General features: G+C 37.8%; 1 protein-coding gene across 1 annotated transcript in view; it reads right to left on the bottom strand.

The window, feature by feature from the left end:
- Positions 1-26,072, bottom strand: part of FRMPD4 (FERM and PDZ domain containing 4) — a 295,578-nt gene that overhangs the window by 106,185 nt on the left and 163,321 nt on the right. The window contains exon 2 of the mRNA XM_066545358.1: positions 2,218-2,334. Coding sequence (XP_066401455.1) covers positions 2,218-2,334 — 117 coding nt within the window. The remainder of the gene's footprint in view (positions 1-2,217; positions 2,335-26,072) is intronic.

Here is a 26,072-nt window from a genome sequence, read left to right as displayed (position 1 = left end):
CAAAACAACCACAGGCCTCATATTACTTAAGGCATAATTTAGCCCTCCCTGTTATGGATTTTTTTTCCTAGATGCAGTTTTCTCAATTTAAGAGAGAGATGTGGCACTTTAAGGTACTAAAAGCTATTAAAAAAAACAAAACAAAATAATCATTAGCTACAGAGGATTAGTAAACATTCCCAAATTGCAAAATTAATGAGTACTAAGGCAGTGCTTTTTGTAAGCTGAAGCTGTTGACAGCTACACAACAAGTGCAGCATCCCATTATGTGACCAGTGAGAAAAGAGGAGCAATCAAATGTAGCACCTTCTCCTCATAATCAGGATATTAATCCTTCAAATGAATCTCATTCACACAGATGAAAACACACCAACAGTCTGCAGAAAATAAGAAGGAGATGTGCAGGTATCTTCACTAACTTGAGCAACAGAAACAAGAGTCTCACATCTGCACAGTACTTTGGAGGCTCACCTCTACTTCTTGGAAAGCCTCATTAACTCAGGCAGAAAACCTATGCTAATACAGTTATATTGTGCCTGGCATTCAGCTTCATACTGCCCATCTTTCAGACATCCAAAGCATGACAAATACTTGTTGAAGCAAGAAAACAACATTTCAAAGTCAGTTTCTGAGCCCTCATTAACCCAGAAAATTTGTTCCAATTTGGACAGGTCTGAAATTGCTCTAAATCTTGAAAGCCTTCAGGTCACCAGGCTGCTACAAATCTTGCTTTGGCTCTGAAAGCAAATGCCTCCTTAGGAAGCCAAGGCATAGCCCATGGGCAAAAAGGCTAGGGAAGCAAAGCACAATTACAGAGATCTTCAGCCTTATTCTTTACAATTATTTTTTTGCAGTTGAAGGATCTTGAGAGAATTAAAGATTTTTAACAGTCAATTAAAAATGTTTGATCTTTCTACTCTATGTTAAAAGAATTTTAATTCTCATCCACGACTTTTTCAAGCACCTGCAAGTTTCTAAATAGGTTGATAAAGAAATAACAAAATAACAATTAAAAAAGCCAAAACTTCACAAGAACGGAATCAAAATGCTAACCTTAAAAATTAAATGTAAGCTAAAGAAAAGAATGCCAAGCAGCCAATGGTTCTGCTAACCCTACCCTCTCCCCATTTTAGTGAAGAAGTTCCAAAGCCACCTAAGAGTACATTTGCTAGAACAGCAAAATGTGTTTTATCCAAGGTACCTCAGTGATTAAAAAAAAATAATTACGCACAGCTTACAATGGGAACAGAAAAGCCAATTATGTTTACAATTCTATCATACATATTGATATTTATTTTTAAACCAGAGCTAAAAACTATGGGAAAGCTAAGAACTAGTATATTTACTATGATCCAAACATAGTAAATATTTACTAAACATTTACTAGGATCCAAACATTCACTTTCTTATTACCAGTATAATGAATATATTAGACAAACCAAAAGACCTCACAGTGATGCCTTGGAGTGGCTATCTAAAACAGAGGCTAGACAAAATTAAGAGTATAAAAGTGGGTCTTCATTTAAGGCCTTCAACAGGTGCACCTTCGGCAGTCAAAACCCTCCAGGGGGCTTTTCCCAAGATGGACAACAGTCACAAGTTAAAAGTTTGGTCTAGTTCCATATCAGGGGTTAATCCTCCAATTACAGTTTCAGGTAATGAAGTAATTTACTCCAAGTTTGCCCCCCCCCCTTTCATTGTTGTTTACATCTCTCTGGGCCTGAGACAATAAGGTGTCCTTGAGTTTCAGGCCTAGAGAGGAATTGCTTTGTCTGAATAAAATGGGAGAACAGTAGCTGACAGGCTGTGGAGTTTTAGAGTTATACAACTAAAGCAGTACAGGATCTGAAAAATATAAAAGCTAAATCCTAAGGCATCAACCTGGAGAAGAGTTGGAAGTCTCAGTCAGAACTGACCTTCTGCCTCATTCTTTAAACATGTTTTTTTTTATTTATTCATCTTTTGTTAATGACCTTACTTGTAATTCTCAAAGAAATACAGGTCCTTATATTATCAATATTCTCTTGAGCAAATGAAGTAGCCAAATACCAAAGCAAAGAGCAGAAAGCACAGTCTGAGCTACTCCTGTGCCATAAATCAAAGCAGTGAACATTAACTGTGTTGGGCTGAAGCAGGAATTGGGATTCCAAGGGGATACAGTTGAGAGCAGGGCTGCAGTGCTGTGCCCACATTGCACAGCTCACACTGCCCCCTTACCTGATGAAGTAATCTCTTCCATCTCTGTTAGCCGTCATCTCCCATCCATAAGGTGTCCCCTGGTTCAAGCTCCAGGTCCCTGAAGGCTGAGGCCAGCCTGAAGATTTATTCCTGTGGCTGCAATTTTGGAAAATGTGAAGGGGAAAAGACAGAGAAAAAAAAGTTATTTCTCTCTTGTACTACATATGATTCACTTGACATCCAAGTACTTTCATAGTTGTGAAATACAGAGTCAAAACCCAGGCAAGAGAACAGAGGTTAGCAGATCTATTTACATTTATGTTATTCTTTCAGTCAGTAGAAAGATACACTGTCATTTCTAACAGTCTGAGTTCAACCCTTTGGTTGGTGAATTTGTCATTCTCCCTCATTCCCACATACACAGTGCTAATTTTCAGTCTTTTTTAATAAAAGGAACAGGAAGCATTTTCATTCATTACCATTCCTTGTTCAAACGCCAGCTCTCAGCACAGTTTTAGGGAAAAAAACCAAAATCAAACCAAACCACCCACTGCATCACTGCAGATCACACACACAGTGCGACACCTGGCATGAAAAGGAGCGTGAACCTTCTCTCTGTTAGCAAACCATTTTATTGCTTCTTGTGTTGGAACGAGGGAAGGCCATGACACTGCTGCATAACATGCTAAATTGACTGAATATGTGAATCTCCTTGCACTTGATCATTATCCATTAAGCTCTCCCACCAAATAACCTTTAAAAGGCTGCAGCATCTCTGAGCCAACACACTGTTTTATCCCACTGCTCCAGCACTGTCTGCTAGTATTCCCACTCCCAAAGAAGAGCCCAGCAGCACTCCCAAGTGACAGTGTTTCCCCAGTAATCTGAAATTTTTTGTGAGGTACTGACTCTACACAAAAAAAGATTCAGCTAGCAAGGATCCACCATAGTTTCTCACACGTCTGCACACATGCTTTTCCCCTCACTTGCAGGGATTAAGGTAGATATTACTGCATATTCCTACTTTCTCCTGTGGGACTAAGAGGTTCAGAAGACAACAAACTAATCTTTTAGAAAAATTAGTCAAGCCATTAATATCTATGTGCAATCTGAAAAAGGGAAAGAGCAGGAAGAAGAGGCAGGGCAACCAAAAAATCTAAAGGCCAGCTAAGGGCATGTGACAGACAGGCAAATAAAAATGAGCACCCAACACTGAATACAATCTGAAATTTTGACATGAAAACCAAAACCCTACAAAATAAGAGCATGTTTTGAATTAGTTGACTTCCCCGTTTTCTGTCTTTTCTCCATCCATCAAATATATTACAGCTTAGTTTTATGTGCTAGATTTATTTAAATTCAAATTGTAGCAAGGAATTTACTTCCTCTTGCCACAGATAGAGACATAAGAAATTCTTTTCTTTAGAGAAACAGAGCACAATATAACCTGACAAACTCTCCTGAAGGAACAGAATTGGTCTCCGCAGACAACTCAACAAGTGATTGTAAATTGCTAAATTCAATGAAGTTGTGCATAGTTAATCTTTCCCAAAGGAGGAATGTATCATTAAAAACAAACTAGCTGCTCAACCCTCCCCCTTCATTTCAAGGATTAATCACAATTGAGAAAAAATATGGTGCTTCAAAATATAATTTACATGTAAAGTAGACCATTACAATGGAATGCTAGGTATCATTTGGTTTATCAATTACATTAAGTACTCTATCTTCAAGGAGTAGAAAAACATTTCTGTAACCATATTCAAACACTGGTATTTGCCCTAAGGCATGATTTAAATCTAATATTGAAAATGCTAGAATCCTTAAAAAAATAAGTTCTTCAAGGCTATTCAAACACATAAATGTCAAATATGATATACTACCCCAGATAAATGCAACTAGTCCATTTCTGATCCAAGGAATTGATTAGAAAACAGTCATACAAGGAACAAATCCAATACACTTTCAACACTTTCTCATGCAGTTTCTTGTTAAGCTGAGCATAAACATTCCTTTTTCTCCATATGCTTGAGAGACAAAGGAAGAGTCCCTCCCTTCTTTGACAGGAGCCACTCTACAATGTGAGAATGTCAGCTTAACTACATCTACAGACTTCAAATAACACTTTAGAGTATTTGGAATCCTAACCACTGCAGTTAACTAAATACACTAGAATGTAACCTTTTTTATCAACACTGTATAAATGAATACCCATCCATTTAACAGTTTTCATTTTAATTAGATGTGTTTCACAAACCCTGTGCTATAACTTCACCATCTGTTAAATGGATACAGTGACATTTAAATTCCCAAGTAAAGTACATCAAACTATCAGATAATTTGTCGGAGCATAGGACAGTGATGATGATCAATATTGTAACTCTCTGCATTCAAATTAAGGGCTCATCTTTGGAAGGATTATAGTATTAGTGAATTTTAAGGTGCATCTAATTCCCTTGAAAGCTTTCTTTGAGCCCTTAAAACATTAATGGTGTCAGAACCATATCATATATGACAGGTAATAACTGTCCTACTTAACTATAAATATGTCTACATCTGATCTACTCCTCCAGACTTTAATAAAATCAGTGGGATAGAAATTAGCACTTGAAACACTGTATGCACCTACATTAGATGTGTGCAAATTCACAGTGGCTCCACAGGGCAAAAACACATAATTTTTCCTACAGCTATTGTGCAATTCAATAATAAACACATCATAACAACAAAGCAAGGTCTTTACTCTCAGAGGTGACTAGTATTCCCATCTGCCTGTACAGTCTGAAAAAAGGAGCAAATGAACTGCATTTTTTTCTACACCTCCCTTCACTTGTTGAATATAATTCTGCTTGCCTGCAAGAATTCTCTTCAGTGGCCACTATGAAGGGCAAAAGATGGCACAGAGGAGATAAATGCCAGGAATGATAAGCAAGTCAGACATTTCACCTGGGGGAAGAACGAAGTCATCTTGGTAATCTTTAAGTCAAAAGGATGTCTTATTGGTGAGGAAGATCATCAGGCCCTGGGAGATCCCAGGCCAAATTCTACCTCCATGCTGGTGACCTTGGACAAATCCCTCAGCCCACTGATCCCCATTTCCTTCCTGCACAGGCAAAGGAGGAGCACACCAAGGGTGCCTAGATTTAGGACACTTACAAAGACCAAAAAGACAAAGAAAATGCACCTTCTACTTCAGCTGCCTCTGCACTACTGGCACTGCCGTTACTCCCTGCCTGTTGTCCATCACCCTCCCTGCTTGCTGGTGGCAGTGGGCAGCCTGGCTGCTGTAGAGCCTTTAGTAGCACAGCTCTTGGGTGTCAAACTTCACTGTGAAAGCTAGGCCAGCACCATGCCAGCAGGGGTCTGAAAAAAAGGCAGAATAGCTAAAATATCCCTCAACCTGCTTTTTGATATTGCTACTGCAGAAATATAAAACCTGATCTCTCCGAATTCCTTGACATTGAACAATCAGTTCATTAAATCACCAAAGTAGTGATTACTGATGTGGTGTGTAAGGAATCAATGTGTCCTGTGGAGGGACATTCTGATTGATAATGCAATAGCTTTGCCACAGCAAACATCTTCAGGTCAGCCTTTTTTCTGCCCTATGCTTGAGTAATGACCTGAAACATGAGATCATATGTAAAGTCTCCTGCACTGTACCAGTGATATGCTCTTTATGTGATATGCAGAACATACTCAGCATAAACCATGCCTTAACAAGAAGTGCAAATCTGTAGCATTATCCACTTCTTTTTTAAAGATCAAAACTAGAACAGTTTGAAGTTTTAAAGCACACTATTAAAGCCTAATGTCCAGAGCAGTTCAGGTAGTGTGAATAATGAACACAGAAAGCAACACCATTTCTTCTTTCAAATGTGGAAAAAATAAATGTTTAAATAGGTTGAAAAATTCAATTTTTAAAAAATAGTATCTACAGACAATCACTATGTAATATTGCCCCAAACTGTTTTTTTTTTTTTTTTAACCAGCAATTGGAGATTCCTCAATAGCTCTTTGCTATAGAAAACTTGACAGACTTTTTAACTGTGCCACCTCTATAGTCCAAGCCTGTAAATTCTGTTATAAATATAGTTCTTCCCTGAACTAGTGGAAATTAAGCTCTCAGGCTGAAATTTTAAAACAGCATAAACTGGCACTGACACAAAAGCATTCCTGTTTTCCCAGCATCTCCTGCTTCACATCACAGTTACTCCTGTGCCAATGAAAGTAAACTGGTTCACCTTAAAATTAGCAGCTATTTTTTTCCATTCAGATTCATCTCTGCTTACTTCATGGCCTCACAGGTGATCACATGGCAGCAAAAATAAATGGTAGAACTGCATTCTTCGGAGTGTTCTTAGGTAAAGCACTCCATTAAATGGACTATTCCAATTGTATTTAGCATATTTAATGTCTAATGGGGCACAACACTCAGTACACAGTTGGGACATGTCTTCCAAAATGTTCCCAACAAAGCAGCTCCCCTTGAAAACTCCCCCTCAACACAACTACAAAAAAAAAGACACTCTCAGCTTTTTTTTCCCTCTGCCTTATTATCTCCAAGTGTTGCTTTTAGTTAATATCTGTTAGCTCACAGCATAGGCTATCAAAAACTGAAATGATACACAGAGTTTCTGACAAAAATCTTCATAATTGCTTAAAATCTCTGTATGTGGAACCATATAGAGCTCTATGATTTTCCTAAATATAAATAATTTGAAATATTAATATTCTATGCCTACTTTCTCTTTATGTATTAGTAACTTTTTAAGCATCTACCTTGGATTTCCTCAGTTGGATTAAACTAGTTGAAGGATTATACTCTAATGTTTTATAGCAAACCCTTGAACTGCTCCAGCTGTGGTGGATGGCTGAAATAACAGAATGTTTATTATGGGGATTCACATTATAATGTCATGTTTACCATTTGGATATTCAATGTCCTGGAATCATCTTGTTCAACATCTTGATGTTTCTCATCGTACCCCCTCACACACAGGAATAATTTTTTCCTGAAAGCACTGTCTGCAGGGGCAGCAGTGACTCACACAAGGCCAACCACGTAGCACAAGCAGCTCAGCGCTGCAGATGGAGTAACAGCGTCAATACGCTGGCTTCCTTTACATATATTAATATTTACATGAAGAAAAAACTTCCAAAATTTGAGTTTTGCCATGTAGCCTGGCTTCATTTCAACTCTCCATTGGTACAAAAGCCACACTGCACTCCCAGAGTTGCTTATGGAGGACACACAGCTCAACAGCTCAGAGGTAATTCTAGCCACAACAATCCCAAGGAGGTACCAAGAGGAACACCAGAGATAAAACATTTTGTATTATTTGTTTTAAAAAGTAAAAACACCACACCTGAAGTATCTGCAGGGCATGTCTATCTGCAAATAGGAAACATTATTGTGACACAAGTGGAGTTCAGTAACCGTCTCTCTATGATATTTAATCTTCCACTGCCTCAGGAATGAAACCCCTCTTTCTCAATCCAGTTCTCACCCTCTCCTGTCCCAGAAGACTACAGCAATACTTTTACCTCCATCATACCACTTTAACTTGAAAAAATGAGAAATGAAAGTTTTAAAGAATCTGTAGAGATACCATCAAAATCAATCATCATACCCTGCTATTGAAACTCTCCTGAGGGGCACACTGACATGATGGACAATAGTTTCTGGATACAAGATCAAGGACACTGAAAGACTTCGTGTCTTTGAAGAGATGAGTCCTATAAAGCCCCAGAGAAGTAGTCCTGCCAGAAACTCAAAAGAAGAAAATTAACTGCCCCAGACACCTTCTGCTATAGTAAAAAACTTAATTCATACTGAGCCTCTTATTACTAAATCATTTCAGTACAGAAGGGAACCCTAATGACTTCAGATATCCTTTGTCTTCTACAACCCACACACTTTCAAATCTTTTGATGGGTAAGAAAGCAGAAAGGTTGCAGTCCTCATCTAAATGTGTCCTATTTTTGAAATTTTGTATGTCAGTTAAAAGAAATTTGATGAGCGTCATCCCACAAATGAGTTTAGAGTTTCACGCTTGAAATTAACCAATCACCAAAGGTAGAATTGTTGTCCAAGACTGCCTTTCTTATTTAATCATAAGAATGAAATGCTAGAAAAATATTTTTGCCCTTTGAAACCTATCATTCTCAATAATTTTGCAACATAGCCATGCTCTGGTCAAAGGTAGAATAAGATTGCTGTATTCTACACACTTGCCTGAAATTTTCTCACTGCATCATCAGGAAAATGCAAATGCTATTCAGAAAATAAAGGCATTCACCTTTCTTGTACCTTGTGTTGGTTTTTTCTATTTTCCTAGTAAGGTCTATGAATAAAACCAGGTTGCCTTGCACTGGTTGATCAGAAATTGTCTGCAGCTCAAAGTTTTTCTTTGTTAGGCATTAACTACTCCCCAAACACTGGCTGAAGCAAAAAAAAAATCCAAACTTTTTTTTTCTCCTGTCCTCACTTTCCATCACAGATGCTCTGAATTATTCACAATTTCACCAAGTACCACTCATTCTTACTCCAAACAGACAACAATGCTAAAGGCTTCAGTCGACCTTTAAGTCCTTTGGGGGACCAGAGGAAACCTCAAGTACAACTCAAAAATTCACACTGAACTCCTCTATAGCAATTTACAACTGTAGAGAAGCTACATTTCTAGAAAGCCCCACATAATATTGTTTTTGTCATAGATTTCATTAGCTTCCATCTCCTCAGTGCCTAAAACAGATTTTTTCTAAATGGCAGCCTATGCCTAGATTGAGAACAGAAGACACTCCAATGAATTATGAATTCCTCCTCCAGAAGTCACTGCTCCTGCTGCCAGTCATGAGACCACAAGGGTCCATGATGTGCAGCTGATCTGAATCGTAAAGGATCCAATCCCTTTTGCCAGGGATTCCATGGGGAACACTTGTGTCTGCTCTCCTGCCACACAAGCAGGAAATACAGCAGCAGGTGCCCATCACTTCATCAGGAAAAAAAAGAGGGCAGTTCCACATGGCCACAAAAGTCTATTTGTGAGTCATTCACAGGTTCCAAACACTTCAGCATCAATTCTAGACTCCTGTCTGTATCACAGGCAGTACAGAACGATGAAGCACCACTGGATTTTCAAAATGTGCACTGTACCCATTACACACCTCACTGTACAAGGAATGGTTCCTCTCAGTCTGAAACTACAACAACATTATGTTACCTCCAAACAAACTTTGTTCTAAGGATCTATGTGTAGAATATTTTTCACCAAGTATCTTCCAAAATTTCATTTTTGCTTTCCTCTCTCTTCTCTAACTGATATGTGCAAAGACACAAGTAACCAAACAGCACAGTGAAGTACCTATGGAGCATGTTTGTTTCAGTTAGATAGAAAGCTCCTCAGAATTGAGTGTTGGCTGCTCAAAGAGCCACTGTTGTCCTCTGTGGACCCATAACTATCAAAGGTACAGGTAGGACATTGGGACAAGGTATGAAACAAACCTTGTGAGGCAATGCTGGACTGTTCCAGGCACTAACAACCTCCACATGCCTTGGAAAAGGGACAAGGCAAAGGTCATGTCATTCCTTGAAGTACCTTGCCTGCCCCAGAATGCTTCCTTTCCTTGATTCCACAAAAAGTTATAAACTCTTTATCACTGACACAGCTGTTTCTTGCACTGCCCCGTTCCGTGTAAGGTGAATCTTCCCTTTTAGCAAAAATTGTGCATGTACTCTGATTCTCTCTGATTCCACAGTCATTGCTGCCCAGTTAATGCACTTTCATGTCTGTTATTTGGTTTGTTCTGGGTTTTATTTGGTTGGTTGGTTTAATGGGCTTCTTAAAATATCTGATACAGGTCACATCTTTCATTTGCCTGTCTCTTTTCGCTCTGTGTTTTACATCCATTATTATTAAAGATGTGGCCCCATTTCATAGAAAACAAAAGTCTCGATCATATTTTCTTTTAGACTGCCAGGACTTTCATTTAAAGCACACTGACCCCATCCAAGTCCTGAAGGAATTGCTTTCACCTCCAGAATTTTGTATTGCTAAAGCCAGAAATTACCCAAAGCAGCAAGTAATGGTTGGGACTTGGATGCCTGTGAAAGGCTCTTTGACATTCTGTTCCATAGGATGCTTTAGCTTCATGCTAATGTGAGCTAGTAAGTGAAAGTCTCTAAAAGCTGATGTGTGAGAGATGTTTTTCTCTCTTTTAATGGGGATTTTGACCTTAGGCTTTCTCAGGCCTACTCAGTAATTCAGGAGGAAAAAAAAAGTTCAAGAAAACAAACTAATGAAAGCACATGAAGCAAATTTGTCTCTTTCTCATTTAGTAAATGGAGTATTGATATTTATTTCTAAATCTTCTGAAAAACCTTTTTAATTTTTTTTCCTCCCTCAGCCTAGTACATGCAGGAAATCTTACCATATGATATGCAGCATACCCCCAGAGAAGGCACCAAATTAATTATTCATAAAATGCGATCCCTGACAAAATCACAACTATGATCATATGCTGAATTTTATCTCACATATGATTTTTTTCTTGCTTTAATGTGTTGTTACTTCTGCTCTCAATGAACATTTGTCCTCTTACCAGTTTTGCAGTAACATGCAGCCATGACTCACTGCTGTGTTTCAGGCAGAAGTGCAGGAATTTTGCCATTTCTGCCTTAGGAAAAAAAAATGATCCATAAAGCCTCTGGTAGAAATGCAGTCTAGCTCATTGACTGCATTGCTACTAATAATGAGAGTTTATGGTAGGAGAGAGTAGAGCATTGCAAACACAATGCTGTAAAGTGGCATAATATTTTAAATAAAAATAACAGTATAGCATATAATTTATTACCACCTCTTACACAACTGTCCATTTTATGCCATAAAAATTTGAGGTGTATATAGTTATTAAAATTCAATTTTGCACATAGCGTTCGGAAAAGCTAAAGCGAATCTCATTTTTCTGCATAGTAAATTTCTAATTATTTTCAATACCTTTATATGAATACAATCTGCCTGCTGTGAGAAAAATGGACAATCATACACTAGAAAAAGCAGCTCCAAAAAATTTCAAGCACTTTTTGGTAAATTATTTCTATTTCTGTAAAGATATCACCCATGTTTCAGGCCAGTGGTCACCTGGAAATTCTTCATGGCATACCGTTGCTGGAAGGTGACATTTTAGTCTCTGTAGGAGAGTGACCTTGCATTAGAAGCATGAAGTGAATTGCCAAAAAGGAAAAAAATTTGCTTTTGTAAACCTGGATTAAAGCCTAACTTCCTACTGCTTGGTTTTGGTAGGAGATCTTTCTACATCTCAAGATGAGCTCTATCAGCAAAATAGTAGAACAAAAGATCTGGCTGGATCTTAAGAGAAGAATATTGCAGAGAAAAGAGAAGAGTGAGAACACCCTCATATTTATCAGTTCTTCAGATTTCTCCTATGACTTAATCTCCCCCCCTTTCGATTTCTTGGGAAATAAAATGAAATGGCCAATAAATTACATAAAAGTAGCCTATCTTAAATAGATTTTGTAAATGAAATTAAACCAATGCTATCCTCTTAGTTTTGGAGGTGAAAGAAAAGTATATTTTAAATATTTTCCCTACACAGAAATCCAGCAATAAAAAGCATCACTGCACATTGATTATAGAAGAAGTTCTAAAAGCTAAAGGGTCATCTCCTTACAAAACACATTTGATGACCTTGAAATGAGATGCAGTCACTGACCACTGGCTAAGTTTACTTTCCATAAGCAGCATTTCTCATTCAAAAATCTTAATTACCAAAATAATCAGTCTGCTAGGCTTACATCTAATTTCAAATACTATATACAAGAACATGATTGCAGTTCAAGGTATTATTTTCTAATTTGTAGATTAAAAATACCCCAAAAGCTCAATATTCCACTTGCCTTTAAACCAAAATTCTAAAAACTGGGAATATATGATAAAATTGCCATCCTGCTATTAAAAGGGTAACAACACTATGCATTTTTCTACGCTTCACTCCCCAGCAAAAGTTACAAAGAACTTCAGAAAAGGACCAGATAAATTGTGTGCTGAGCAATCTGCTTACATTCTCAAAACATATGCAGAAAAGCCTGTGTTTCTCCTGCTAGCATGCTAAAAGGCTGGGATTTTTTAATTACTTTTTTTGAGTTCCTTTGTATTTCTCCATAGAGAAAATAATGGTTTATATGGCAACATACTTAGAAATATTGTAAGTAAAGGACATGTTATGTAGTAGTCAGACATTTTCACCAGGGGTAAGAAGCCTGCATCCAGACAGGAGGTTATTTAAAGCACTCTAAACAACATGAAAATCTGAAGCCATTTCATTCTTAGGGAATTACTACTTGGCATGTTGTGCTGCAGAATTATGTCACAAACCAAGGCATGAGTAAAAACCTTAACAAATGAGAAAGAATTATTCAGGAGTGGGTTGTTAAAACTTTTCCCTTAGCCTTAGTGACTTCACGAAGTGTGAGCCAATAAAGTGGAACCAAAGTCTAATGTTTCAACTTTATTTTAGAGCTTACATACTTAAGGGCAAGTGCACTACTTAACTATATACATCAACAGAATATGAGGTGCCTTGAAAACTAACTAATGTAATTTATTGAAGATCTGAAGCTGTGCAGATCCAATACAAAACTGGAGACAAATGATCTCAGAGCATTCATCCCTTCAATATATTCCAGGCCAAACCACGGGGGAGCTTAGAACAAGGTGGGCAGAACATGCATCCATATGTGACAGAGGCAGATTCCCGTGACAATTGATCTAGACATTTGCTCAGGAATTATTTTCAAAATATTTTTTCCTGCATTCTCTACTGGTTAACATACATGTCTTCCTGAAATTCCAAGGAAATGACTGCTTTCCACACAAGAAGCTACAAATGTGTAAAGTTGCAAAACAAGGACAGGAGACAAAGGAAAAAATTTCTTGGTTGCAAATGAATAAAAAGAAAACCAGAACCAAGGCAAACTTAATCTCTGACAAGAGCCCCCTCTATCCCAGAAAGCCAAGGAGCACCAGTAACATTAATCTTCTCTGTCAACTTAGAATCACTTTTTACCCATTACTCAGTTTACAGTACACTTGGTGAAGTCAGTGACTGCGCCATTTCCTTTTGCCTGCCTTTAAGATTAGCAGCAAGGCTTAGAGTTCAGCTTGAATGATGTTTCTAGTACCAAACCACGTAGCTGTCTGCCATTTTCATGTCACACAATGACCAGCAAAAGCTCTTGCTGAGCTCTGAGGCAGCAGTGTTCATGCTCCAATAGCAGCCTACACACTTACACACATCACAGAATCACAGGACAATTCTGTTTGGGAGGGACCTCACAAGGCCAGCTCCTCCAATTTCCCACTCAAAAAAATTCAGCATAAAAAACTGTGAAAAATAGGTATTACACCAAAAACTAATTTGCCTGGAGTTATATACTTTATATGCCTATCCCAATAATCACAAAGCAAAAGACAGAAAAAGCAAAATTTGCTGATTCTATTCTTTCCTGTTGTTTGGTTTGTATCCTGTTCTTTCCCCATCACTGTTTGCTAACACAGTGATTTTTTTAAACATAAAGTCTGGAAACAAAAACCTGTAACACAAAATGCATGTTTTTTCTTTAATTTGATTTATGACCTGAAAAACATTCTGAAGGCAGACATTACTTTTACAACCAAAAGAGAAAATATAATTGTGAAATGTTGCTGCATAAAGAGCTCCTGAATACCAAGGCTCCAGCTATCTAAATACCTAATATCTTATGATGTTAATCCGTCTAGGTAAACAGACTTATAAATGTCTTCTAATAGCAGGTTTTTAGAAATGAAATTACACATACAGGAAAAAACAAAACAAAACAAAACAAAAACCATAACATCTTTCCTCCTCCAATTTTCACCAGTCCTTGGTTATATGCCATGGTAGGATTTTGGGTACATATGCTTCTGCATATTCTGGCAAGCTACAACTGCATTGCTACTGTGACAGCTACTACAAAGTCCCAAAAAATCTCTCCCAGCTCTCTGCAAGTGATAGCTAATGAAAGTGATACAGACAGAGGTACAGCAGGCTGAGCTAACCTACTTACAGCTACTGACAAGCAGCTTCCTTAAAGATCTTGGAGCAGAAAATGGAACTTTCCCTGCAGAAAGAAAACTAGAGAGACTTTGCGACTTACACGGGTTTAATGCTGTTCTCTGACAAAAAGCTGTAGTGCTTCTGGCTGTTTCCCTACAGTGATGTAGATGAATCTGTTTGCAGGCTGTAACTGCTTGTTCTCCAATCAAGGAGTGACCTACACACACACTCAGATGGAGTCCAGTTCTTTGATATTATGCATTCTCTAAATTTTCAGTTCTCAGAGCTTGCTATTAATTGCATTGCTAAGAGGAATGAAATTAGGCACAATATCAATACAGGAAAATCTGAGAGAGAGCATACAGAAACACTAAAGTTTAGCAGTCAATGCAATTCTGAAATGAACTTCTGTGTTTTCAGTGCAGAAACTGCTTGGAGTCACCCAGCCACACATGGGTTTAATCCATTTATGGGGTGATATACACATTGTTCCACCTACTATTGTATTGTTTCCCAATAACTTCACAACATATTCCATAAATTAGGTCACCTCATACCAACAGGGAATGAAAGAGATATGTTCAATTGAACTGGCCCCAACATCAGCACCACCTGTATCGTGTCAGGCTTTCATGAGACAGTCTCAGCATAACAGATATTCTGGAACTAGTGAGCTAAAGGTTTAAAAATTATTCAATGGGTATATGTGATTTTGACAATAAAAAAATGTGTCATCTTTCTGAGTTGCAAGAAAGAAGACAGAAAAAGAAGAAAAATGGTAATTTTGTGTTCCCCTTCACTTTAAGGAATATGATGAATACAAAATGCAGGAAGATTTGGGAAGAGGGAGTAAACAAAATTGTTCTTCTCTTGCTGCCCTGTATGATACAGCAAAAGGTGAAGCCCTGACAGAAGAAGGATCAGAAGACCTATGTCAAGACTACAAGAAGCCTTGGGTGCCCATGGGAGGTTGCAGGAGTCCATTTTATCCAGGAAAGATAGAAAAACAATATAAAGAATGGATACTGATGGTCAGACCCAAAATGGCTTGAGCCCAGCTTCCTTGTCATGTCCCTTACAGTGGGAAGCAGCAAAATTCAGGGAAGAAGTAACCAGCATTTAAAATTAATTTTTTCCCAGCTGTGATTATTAAATTGCTTAATCCCTTCTTTTACAAAAGCCATTAGATAACAGATCATTCTTGTAATCTGTGCATTTTTGTCTTGCACAAACACATCTTGAGACTGACTGCAGACAGAAGCAACTGAGAAAACTCTTACTAAGTTTGGTTCGAGAGTCATACATTAACTTTTACCCTTTTGCACTCCCTCCTCCAGCACTGCAAATTCATTTAGAAATAGATTCTTTCCTTGACAGGATAAAGTAAACCAATTCTGCCAGCCCAAAGTCTTGGCTGTGGCAAGATGAATGTAAAGGGACTTAGCATACACTGAGCTCTCTGCTGCTTTAGCCACAGGAAAGCACTACTAGCACAGTAGCCAGCCTCCAGGTTTCCAGTCATCCAGCCACTTGCAGAGTTTCACACCCCAAGAAACAGTCCTGGAGGATGCCAGAGCCTATTTGGAATGAATACTAAGTGCTGCTGTTTCACTGCCTTTGCTAGCATGCTTTACCCCAAGCAACAGGTCAGCAGGCTGATTTTATCACCCACCACTCCATTATACTTCACAGAGCTATTTTTATTTCCTCAATGTATTAACTCTCCCACCCATTTTCTGAAGCACAGAGCCAGAACTTGACAGCTTAATTTCTCTAAAGACATTCGGAAATGCTACATGTGTTCATAAGGGCCTAGTTATTTATAAAACTGGCAAAAAAAAAGTTCCCAGTAACAGGAGTTATTTACTGGGATTCTACTGAAGCCCACCTGAACCTTTAGATGCTTCAATATCCTTAAAAACCTGACTGCAGTGATTTACAATGATAAATCTAAGTTCAAAGCAACCTAGGTTCAGGTTTGATAAGCATGTTATCAAGTTTAAGTTAACTTGAGACTGTCGTAGGCATTATTAAAATAAGTATGTCAACAAATACAGTATTGGTGAAATGAGTAAATTTTATTTTAATGGTCATATCTTAACATATTTTAATCTTCTATTTATCACCAACCCCAACAAAATAATAAATTTAAATATGCCTAGGTTTTTGACATTTGACATTCTAATTTTTAATTTAAATAAGAGGATAATACTTTGTTCCCAAATAACAATATGCTGGGTTTGAAAATTCACTTTGGAGGACAGTACTTACACATGAGGACTATGGCTTCACAACGCTATTACTGAAGATAAACAGAAATTCTAATCCTACTTAAGATGCCAGAAGTTTTACTGCTACCTTTAGTAGGGTCAGGTTTTCATTTCTGCAGTATGATAACAGCAAACACTAGTACCTAACTCTGGGGCTGCTGAACCCCACAGCACAACTGGTGGTCTTGCTCTCCCCAGCAGGCAGGTTCCTGCAGCTCTGGACAGGTGTGTGCTCAGACAGCAGCACTGGAGTGCAGCACATGCCCAAAAACGTTCCTGTCCACATCAGCATCTCACCAACTCAAAATTAGCTCCACAGAACTGACAGCACAAAGAAACAACACAGGGTGGTTTGGATGGTAAATATTTACTCACTGTCAGCTTAGATTGCAACAGCCTTAACTCTGCTGCTGGGTTAAACACAGTTGAGTCAGAGTCCTGAAGACACATATCTGCGAGGATACACTTTTTTACCCCCCCATACTGTTCCCTAGAAGTAAATACCAAGGAGAGAGTTCGGAAAATAAACTTGTTTTCTTAAGTCACAACAAGGCAATTATTTCTTTTACCTGCTCTGTCAGAGGAGGCAGACATGTAGGCATATTCAAAATCCAAGGAGGCAGCAAACAACGTTTTTTTAAACTGGTCTTTGTGATCTACCGTGTCATTAAAACAGACATTTTGAAGTCTACAAGTTTACAGGACTTATCCTGACAACATATGTAAACATGATTTATTTACCTATTTTTCTACCAAAAGCTACATTTGCAAAATTATTTTAAATTCTTTACCCATTTTATGATCAAATGAGGAACAGAATATCTAGCTGCAAGGAAAAAGGAGAAAAATGAGAACTGCAAATATATATACATATATATATAGACACACATGTAATGTACACATGGAGTATTAGAAATACACATCCTACAAAGTAATTTGCTTTCCCACCAAGTTTCATTTTACCTGTGTACTTGTAGCATTTTTTCAGTTTTGTTGTCTTAGAGCAAGGACTTCAGATTTTATTATAAGTTTAATTATTTTGTCTTCTAATTAAACTTTCTGGAATCTTGCGATTTTATGGCAACTTTGATTCAGATATAAAAAAAAGCTTCCTGAACCCAAAGTGGAGAAGGAAGATTTTTAGCTATGAAATGTTGAGGCAGAAGAGGAATTGCCTAAAAGCTTTTATACAAGTCCTGCTGTCCTGGTTTTGTCTGGGAAAGAGTTAATTTTATTTTTAGACAGCTATTCCTGAGAGATCCAACAGATATTTAATTGTCCTTCCATATTTATTCTTAATCACATTTTAAAAAAATCTATTTCTACTGCCCCAAATCACAAACTAAAAAAAAAAAAAAAGTCCTTCTACATTTTGTTTATAGAGGGACAGCAAATGAAATATGCTGCTTCTTTTTCCTAAAAGCTGTAAGAAGTTTAGCGTAAATCTTACAGAAGACATACAATTTCAAGTATACAATAGGAAGGCATCAGAGTGCCCAAATACTGCCTTGCTCGCACAGCAACTGAAAAATATAAAGATAGAATAAAATTGAAGGAGAAATAAATTCAAATAAATAAGTCTGCACACTCTGTTCTTTTTAGCATTATGTTACTCAAGACTCCTCTTGTCCCAATTTATACACAAAGGCACTGTGTAACTGAGTGCCTTGTTGCCAGAGCCCTCACTTGTGTTTCTCTGCTGCCATTTCCCTGTGCCCTGGCAAGTGCCTGCCATGAAACACAGCACAGATGGAGATGGCCTTCCTTTGGCTGCATCCTTCTAAGGCTCCCAACAGCCTGGCTGGCTCCAGGGACAGTCCTTCAAACCCCTCTGCTTCTCCTTCAAAAGGCTTCTCTGCTACGAGCCCTACAAGGTGACAAGAGTCATGTGAGCTATGGGCTGAGCCCTATCTGAGGGTGTAAAGAAGTGGAGTGAGGCACAGTGGAAAGCTTCAGCTCTGAAGGAGTTCACTTCAGTGCTGAGAACTTTCATCCACACAAAAGCCAAATGTGAGTTTCTGTTTGGCAGCATTGGGTTTAAATTAAATTAAAATGTCTCCCACCCAGCTCTGGTCTCTGTGGTACCATCCTTTGTTAAAGGCTTGGCATTTGGCTATAAGCATGAAATATTTTCTGTCCTTGAATCTAGCCCTGAGCCCCATTACTGAGCTTTGAGTTGTCATTACCATAGCAAAAACTGTTCCCTCGCTGCCAGTCCTCAGGGCCTGTCTCTCTAGAACTGCAGCAAGGTGCTGTAGTTAGACCTAGCATGGCCTGTTACAGCTTGTACTTGGGGACTGCCCTAAATCAATCACAAAAATGTCACCAGCAAAGAGATCAAACTTTAATATTGCTTTTTACAGCACATTCACTTTTATCTGTTAAGAAGAGGATGCTGCTCAGTTCCCTTCAGTCTCGTCTCCCAGTTCCTCAGGAGTTGATAAAACCCTGTTATGATTTTCTTTTGTTGTTGCTGCCATTGCATTTTCCTCCACGTCCCCCCACCAAAAACCTCTGGGAAGGCAGCCATCAAACTCTTCCAGAGCTTGCTTTTTATAACTGCTCTACTTCCTCTAATATTTTCTTCTGTGTGTGCATCTGTGTGCACACCACCTGTATCTTCATTAATATTTACTCTCTTTTAAGGAGGAAAATGCTTCTCAATGTACTGGCATATTTACTTCATGTGCCTTGCTGCACGCTGAGTCATAAACCATAAAACATTTTCTCCATTTGAACAATGCAAACTCAGTCTGATGCCAAATTTCCCTTGTCACCCCTCTACGTCTTGTGTTACTCGCTCAGTGCACAAAACAATTTGCTGTTGCACAGATCCATAACATGATGATCCTCGAATACATTTTTTGGCTCTTGTATCCACTTTTCTTCTCCCTTCTTCACCCTCTATCTTGACTACCATGTGCTCTGAAGAGCTGGCGAGCTCAGGGCTCCTGCCCTTGTCACTACAGCTGGCTTTGGAGGCTGGGAAGTTGTGAGCAGAAGCATCGAGCCAGTCTGGAGCAAAGTCTGCACCATTCCTCTCCCTGTGGGGAAGTGCAGCCCCTTCCCTCAAGATGCCAAGGGTGATGAGCAGGGAGAAAACATTAGTTCCAAGGCACAGCTCTTCCCCTAGCACTGCCCAAGGCACTGGAGATAAACACTTCCACTAAATACAAGCACATGGCCAGAGGCACAGTCTTGCTCTGTTTATATGCTTTATGAAGCTTTTTTTTCCCCTACTGCAACCTTGGTTTCTTTCATAATGTTCTCAGTTGGTCTTATCTAAACCAATTTCTCTCTTTTTGCCACACTAATAATATTTGACTCAATCTCTCCTACTGACTCCTCACATAGCTATAACCATTCTCATATAGCAGGAACCAGGCCTGCATTCATTTTATAATGCTCTGCTTCCTTGGGGAGTATCCCATGGATACCTTTCATCATCTTTCTCCACCACTCCTCCACACTCCTCACCTCTTAGGTCAGGTTCAGCTGGAAAAGGCTACTGCTTATTTAGTCCCACTACTTGTTTAGGAAGCACAAATAGGACACCAGTTTAATCTGTGGTTGAGAAACAAGCAAAACAGGGCAAAAATGACTGCAAGGTAGGCAGATAACAAGGATAATTGTCCTCACTTTTTATTATAACATATTGAGTCAGTAGCTTTTCTTTATCTTGGAAGTAAACATGTGAGATGCATTAACAAAGAAAATGCCAGGAATGGAAATACACTGCTTTGGGAACATAACAACCAGCTTGAATCCTAAAATGGTCAGTGGAGTGAAATCCCAATGCTCATTCTAAGTATGCCATTGGTTGTATCACTGGGTCACATTTCACCCCATATAAGAAAGAAATTTAATATTACCAGCTGTTGAGATACCGGGCAGAACACATATTGCTCCTACAAAGACTAACTCTGTTAAAATGTTTTTAACTCATTTACCTGGAAGCACTGGGCAGAGGAGAGAAACTAAATCCTCAATCAGCACACAAAAAAGCAGGAAAACAGCTTCTGCCAGAAAAATATCCAATTTGTACTTTCACTGAATCCAACACATTAGAAACATCTCCCTGCTTCCTAGCACCAGTTTGGATGATCTAATTAGTTTAAAATCATTGGACCAAAGTTAATTAGAGAGAAAGAAAGAAGTGGGGGAATACACAGGTGTAACATACATTCCTCAATTTGTATAGGAAGGGACGTAAAGCAAAATCCAATTAAACTATTCCAAAATCTGGAGAACCCAAGATCAGTAAGAGTCCCTGTTATGAAAATGCATGTTAGCGGCTTGCATCCTCATGACTGTGAGACACCCAGGTTCATTTTTCACTCCATTATCATAAGGGTTATAATTTCACTCCCAAACACAACAAAATCCTGGGACCAGGGGCTGACTGACCAGGTGAAGAGTTGTCAGTTGAGAACCTGACCAGTGAACAATCCCCTTACATGAGGTACCACTGACAATCCTTGGAGCATGGAGGCAAGCAAAACCCCATGCCATGGGGATCAAGAGTCACTGCTTGGGTCAGAGAAGGCTCAAGGAAAAGCCTGAAACTTGTGATTTCAAAAGTATCAGGAAAGATTATTTTATTATTTATTTTCATTGTTACTAAGTGTCATTCTTTCAGGGTTAATATTCTTAATACCCTGAATTTATGTATTCTATTAGAACAAAGTAATTAAACAGTTTTTAATCTGCTTGGCAATAAAGGATGCATCAGGATCATCGAATCCAACTCCTGGCCTGCTGCAGCCCCAGTTTCACACAATGTGCCTGAGAATGTTGTTCAAACGCTTCTTGAACTCAGTCATATTTTTGAGACTTCTACTCACATGGTTTTATAAAGGACTCTGAAGAACACACTTTATTTCCATTTAGCAAGAAAGGCTTAGCGAAAGCAGAGTGTAACCAACAGTGACCTCCCTTCATGGTGGTCACATGGTGGTCCCAGGAAAGCCTGAGAAGTGTAAGGATTACAACAGGGATGGGGCATGGCCTGGACAAGAACTGTCTAGGGGTGGAAGGCAATAAACTGGATGTAAAGTTTTGATGCTGCTTTAAAACAAAGGAGTGCACATGTACAAATAAAACAAAACTGCCCCAAACACCTCCCAAGAACTTGTTCTTCCCTGAGTGCCCACAGAGCTGCTTCCACAAATACAAGGGCACTGAAGTACAGTGTTGCATTTGTAATTTTCTCTCAAATAGTCCACCTTAAGATAAGGATTATTTGTCTCATACTGGGTGAAACATTATTACTTCTAGATATGTCTTTTGATTTTTTCATCCTTCAGTTTGCTGGGTAGAAGATCAGAAGTCCACTTTCAACAGTACCTCACCATATCAAATACAGTAACATCCTTGTATTGCTTTCCAAAAAGGTACACAAGTGAAACCCTTGAGTCAATTCTCTTTTGATTACTTACAAAAGGCAGCTGCTTTAATATAAAAGCACTTGGAAGGATCTTTATTTTTTCTGTAAAGAGATAGATATTTTTCTGAGATTTTTAAAACCTTCTCTTCCAAAACTCTTCTTTCATCTGAAAATTATACCTAAAGCACACCTAAAATGCACCAACCCCCCTGCCACCAGTCTGCAGCCCCATATGTAGCTGCTGCCCTGAGCTGCATGAGCTCATGCAGAGATGCTGCACAGTTAAAAGAAAAAAAAAAACAAACAAACAAAAAGCAGTGCAAGTATGAAATACCATCAACAAATTTTTCATTCCTAAGTTAAGGGAAACGGTTGAATGATGCACCAGAAGAGATATTAATCTTGGACATTCTGTAATCTTCTCTGTCCTCAGAGTAGTAGTAAAGCAAGGAGACATTTTTCCTTGGAAAGGAATGACAAGCTGAAATATTCCTTCAGGCACCACATTCCTCATTTCACTTTTTATCAGACAGCAGGATTTATTTGGTTTAGCTGGGCCCAAACTTGTTATAGTGGCATCAGTGATAGAAATGAGAGGTGGACAGTGAAAGAGAAATTACAAACCCCCTCCACATTATAATATAATTTGACTTAAAATGTATCCCCAACATCTTCCTAGGAGTTTAGGGTGGCAGGTGTTGTGACCTTCAGCAGATAGATGCATCTCTGATAAAATAAATAAAGGATAATTAAATAATTACTTACAAGAACTTCAAAGTTCTAAAGCACCTAATTATTTTGCATCTGACCAGATACCTTCTCATGTTTAAAATGAAGATCCAAAGGAGATAGATTTAAGCAGGGATAAAGAAGTACCTGGGCCCATAGCTTCCCCCTCACCCCTTCTTTTTTAATTTAAAAGTAAAAATGTAGTCCTGAAGAAACATCTTATGTCAGATCTGTATCTACTGAGAAAACAGTGCAATGAAGGTCAATGGCTGGATGGGATCACTAGATGAATTAAAATGAAAAATGAGGGACACTTTTAATCATTACAAAACAGGTAATTAGGGAATCAATTCAAGACATAAAATCAAACCTGAAGGTCATTAAAAAAACACATAGGTAAAACAGAAAACACAGGCTCTGTGAAGAAATCAATGAGTGCAATTTTTTAAACTGGATAAGACGTCAAATTAAAAGATCGAAGTAGCTCACAAACTTTACCAGGTGATTCATGACAGCTTAAACAAAAAGAAGATAAGATGATTTAAGACATTCTTAAGGTAGGTGAGCAAGGACCAATGGAAAATAGGCCAGTCTTTGTTAGATGTAATCTGAGTAAAAATTTAACAACTGCACATCTGAAAAATTGTGCGGCTCCCAGAATTAGTAGTTGGCTCGAGGGAAGTATGAAAAAAAAAAACAGTGAATAGTAGGAAGAATGATTATTTCCCAATTAGAATATGGACCAGTCAAAAGGGAATAAAGGAGAAAAATTGGAGACAAATTGAAATTCCACTATGCTGCCAAAAAGAAATAGGCTTGACTAATCTTTGCTAAGCAAAACCCTTAGACAGGGAACATATAGAGAGGATATGATGGTGGAAGAGGAAGAAAATCCTCATTCAGTAAACTTTCAAATCTCAAACTATTTATATATCATGAATCTTGATAAGCAATGCTGCAACATTTCTGTGCAGAATCTTTCTCTTTCTAGGCACAGAGTTATAGAATGGCTTCAAATATAAACACCATACTCATGGACTATGGATTTTTCTCTCAATAAAATCTGTAACAAAATTTTAGAGGCTTATTCCCACATTGCCAAACTTCATCCAAGGGCTACCAACAGTCTGCCTTTTTGGAAGGACAGAATAGACCTTGCCCACACCCTTCTCACGCCACCAGAAAATTATCATCCAAAACACTGATGTCAGACTTCTTCCGAGCTCTTCAGATCTGCCATGCAAGCCCAAATTTTTCTAAATTACTTTCTGCCTAGAAATCAGACAAACCCAGAGGATTAAACTCTACCTTGTATAAAGCAAACCAGTTGGAAGGCAAGTGACTTTGAATTGTATTATATAGCATAATGAAGCCCTTAATATCAACACACAAACATTACCCATTACACAGAAACACATACAAGCTTGTGGATTTCCAGTCACTTTTTATAAAGTTATTTTATATTTTAAGCACAATAAATATTTTCAAGAAGGATGGTATAGACAACACTAGTGAATCTGGTTTAAAAGTGTAAGTTTATTCTTATAATTTTGCAAAAACATTTGTCAGCTCATTGGAAAGCTTTCATAATATTCTTGCACTAGTTATTTCTTCCTGCTCTAAAATTACTGTTAAAATTCAGATGATCGTGTAAAAGACCTTATGCCTCTGCACTTATTCTTCGCTATTTTTCACTGAATTTGAACAAAGCAACATAATGGGCATGAAAATAAACCAAGTGATGTGTCAAGACAATGCAACGTTCTTTAGCTGAGTCTCAAGCATTTCTACACTTTTTTAAAATCAAAAATATTCTTTATTCAGATATGCACTACATTATCCTTTACCCTGAAATCAGTCAAACAAATTCCTAGCAAAATAATATCATTTCATGCTAAATATTTTAAATTTAAAAAAGAAATCTGGAATACAAAGCCCAAATAAAAGAGCAGTTTCATGTCTAGAGACTGTCTATTGAATGACCCATTGCACTGATCAAGAGCAGCACAGACAAACCCACCATGCTTCATTTTATCTTTAACTCTGACATGAGAAAGAAAACAACATCAAGACATGTGGCGTCTCTGAGTTTGAAAGCTGGCGCATGAGCATTGAATGAAATATGGGTACTTATTGCTAGGCATTTATTCCTGGCATATTTGGTAATTATGGAGATGAAGAACTTGTTCATTATCCAGTTCAGAGCAGCAGAGGAGAGAGTTCAGGTACAGAGTACACAAGACCCACAACTTATACCCCAACTGAAGTAACAGCCTAACTTTAACAAGTTAGATTTTGCAGAAAGGGAAAAAATAAAATACTTTCTCAGCTTCTGTCCACCATCTTACAAAAATTGCATTAAAATCAAGTTCTCACAAAGAACACTTTTTTACAATACTGTACTCCATTCTCCATTGTCTGTAGGACAAAAAAATTGAGATAATGGGATTACAGCGAGACAAGAGAAAAATATCAGCCCGAAACAAACTGACCTATACAGTGCAAGTTCATATGTCTCTTCATCAATGGCACAATGCATTGACAATCCAGAAGAAACTTACTCATGCAAATTAATAAACTTCTCTACTATATATACATCACTATTTTAACAATAAAATATAAAAAAAATCCAATGCTGTCAACCGTTTAGTAAGATTTTTGATTACATTTCTATACTGTCAATTAATTCATCATGACAAGACTACTTCAAGAAGTTTAGGCCTTTCAAACACCTACAATTAAAAGAATATGAATCAAGGTATTTTTCTCTAGGAAGCTTTCACTTCACATACTTGTTTGTTGTCTTTTATGATATTATTGTCTTGTATCAAAAAGATCTAATTTATTTTGGAACAGCTTAACTTTTTTTCTGGTTCTAATGCAAGTTCTAGTAAAGTCAACAACTTCCTAATTTCTAGAGTTATGAAACTTTCTTTATGATTTCCAGGTGCATCACCACTGAGGAATGCAATTATGCCAAATTAATGCAATGTGTCATTACACACTCTTTTCTTATTAAAGAAATGCTATATAAAACCCCCTTGTAATACACAGAAATCCCAGCTTCTTTTTTGCTTGAGGTGCAGAACCTGGAATACATTGGCAATGATACAGGATTTTAAATAGGACAGCAACTCAAGGAAAATATAATAATATGGAAAATACAGCTCTGGGCTGCAAGACACTACTTTTTTTTATAAAAAATAAACCAACAGTAATTATCAAAATGGTATGGTGAAAAGCCAACAATCTTCATTGTTTAATATGTCTAAATGAAAAATTCAACACATCTTAAAATATCATACTGATTTTTTTTTCTTTTTAATAAAGAGCAAGAAAGCATCAAAAATTTTACAGTAGATTCCCACATTCTTCTGGTAATACACTAGATTTAACTACAAATTCCTCAG

This window comes from Molothrus aeneus, chromosome 2 (genome assembly GCF_037042795.1).
Source record: "Molothrus aeneus isolate 106 chromosome 2, BPBGC_Maene_1.0, whole genome shotgun sequence".
Classification (NCBI taxonomy): domain Eukaryota; kingdom Metazoa; phylum Chordata; class Aves; order Passeriformes; family Icteridae; genus Molothrus; species Molothrus aeneus.
This window is presented reverse-complemented; position numbering and strand designations above follow the sequence as displayed.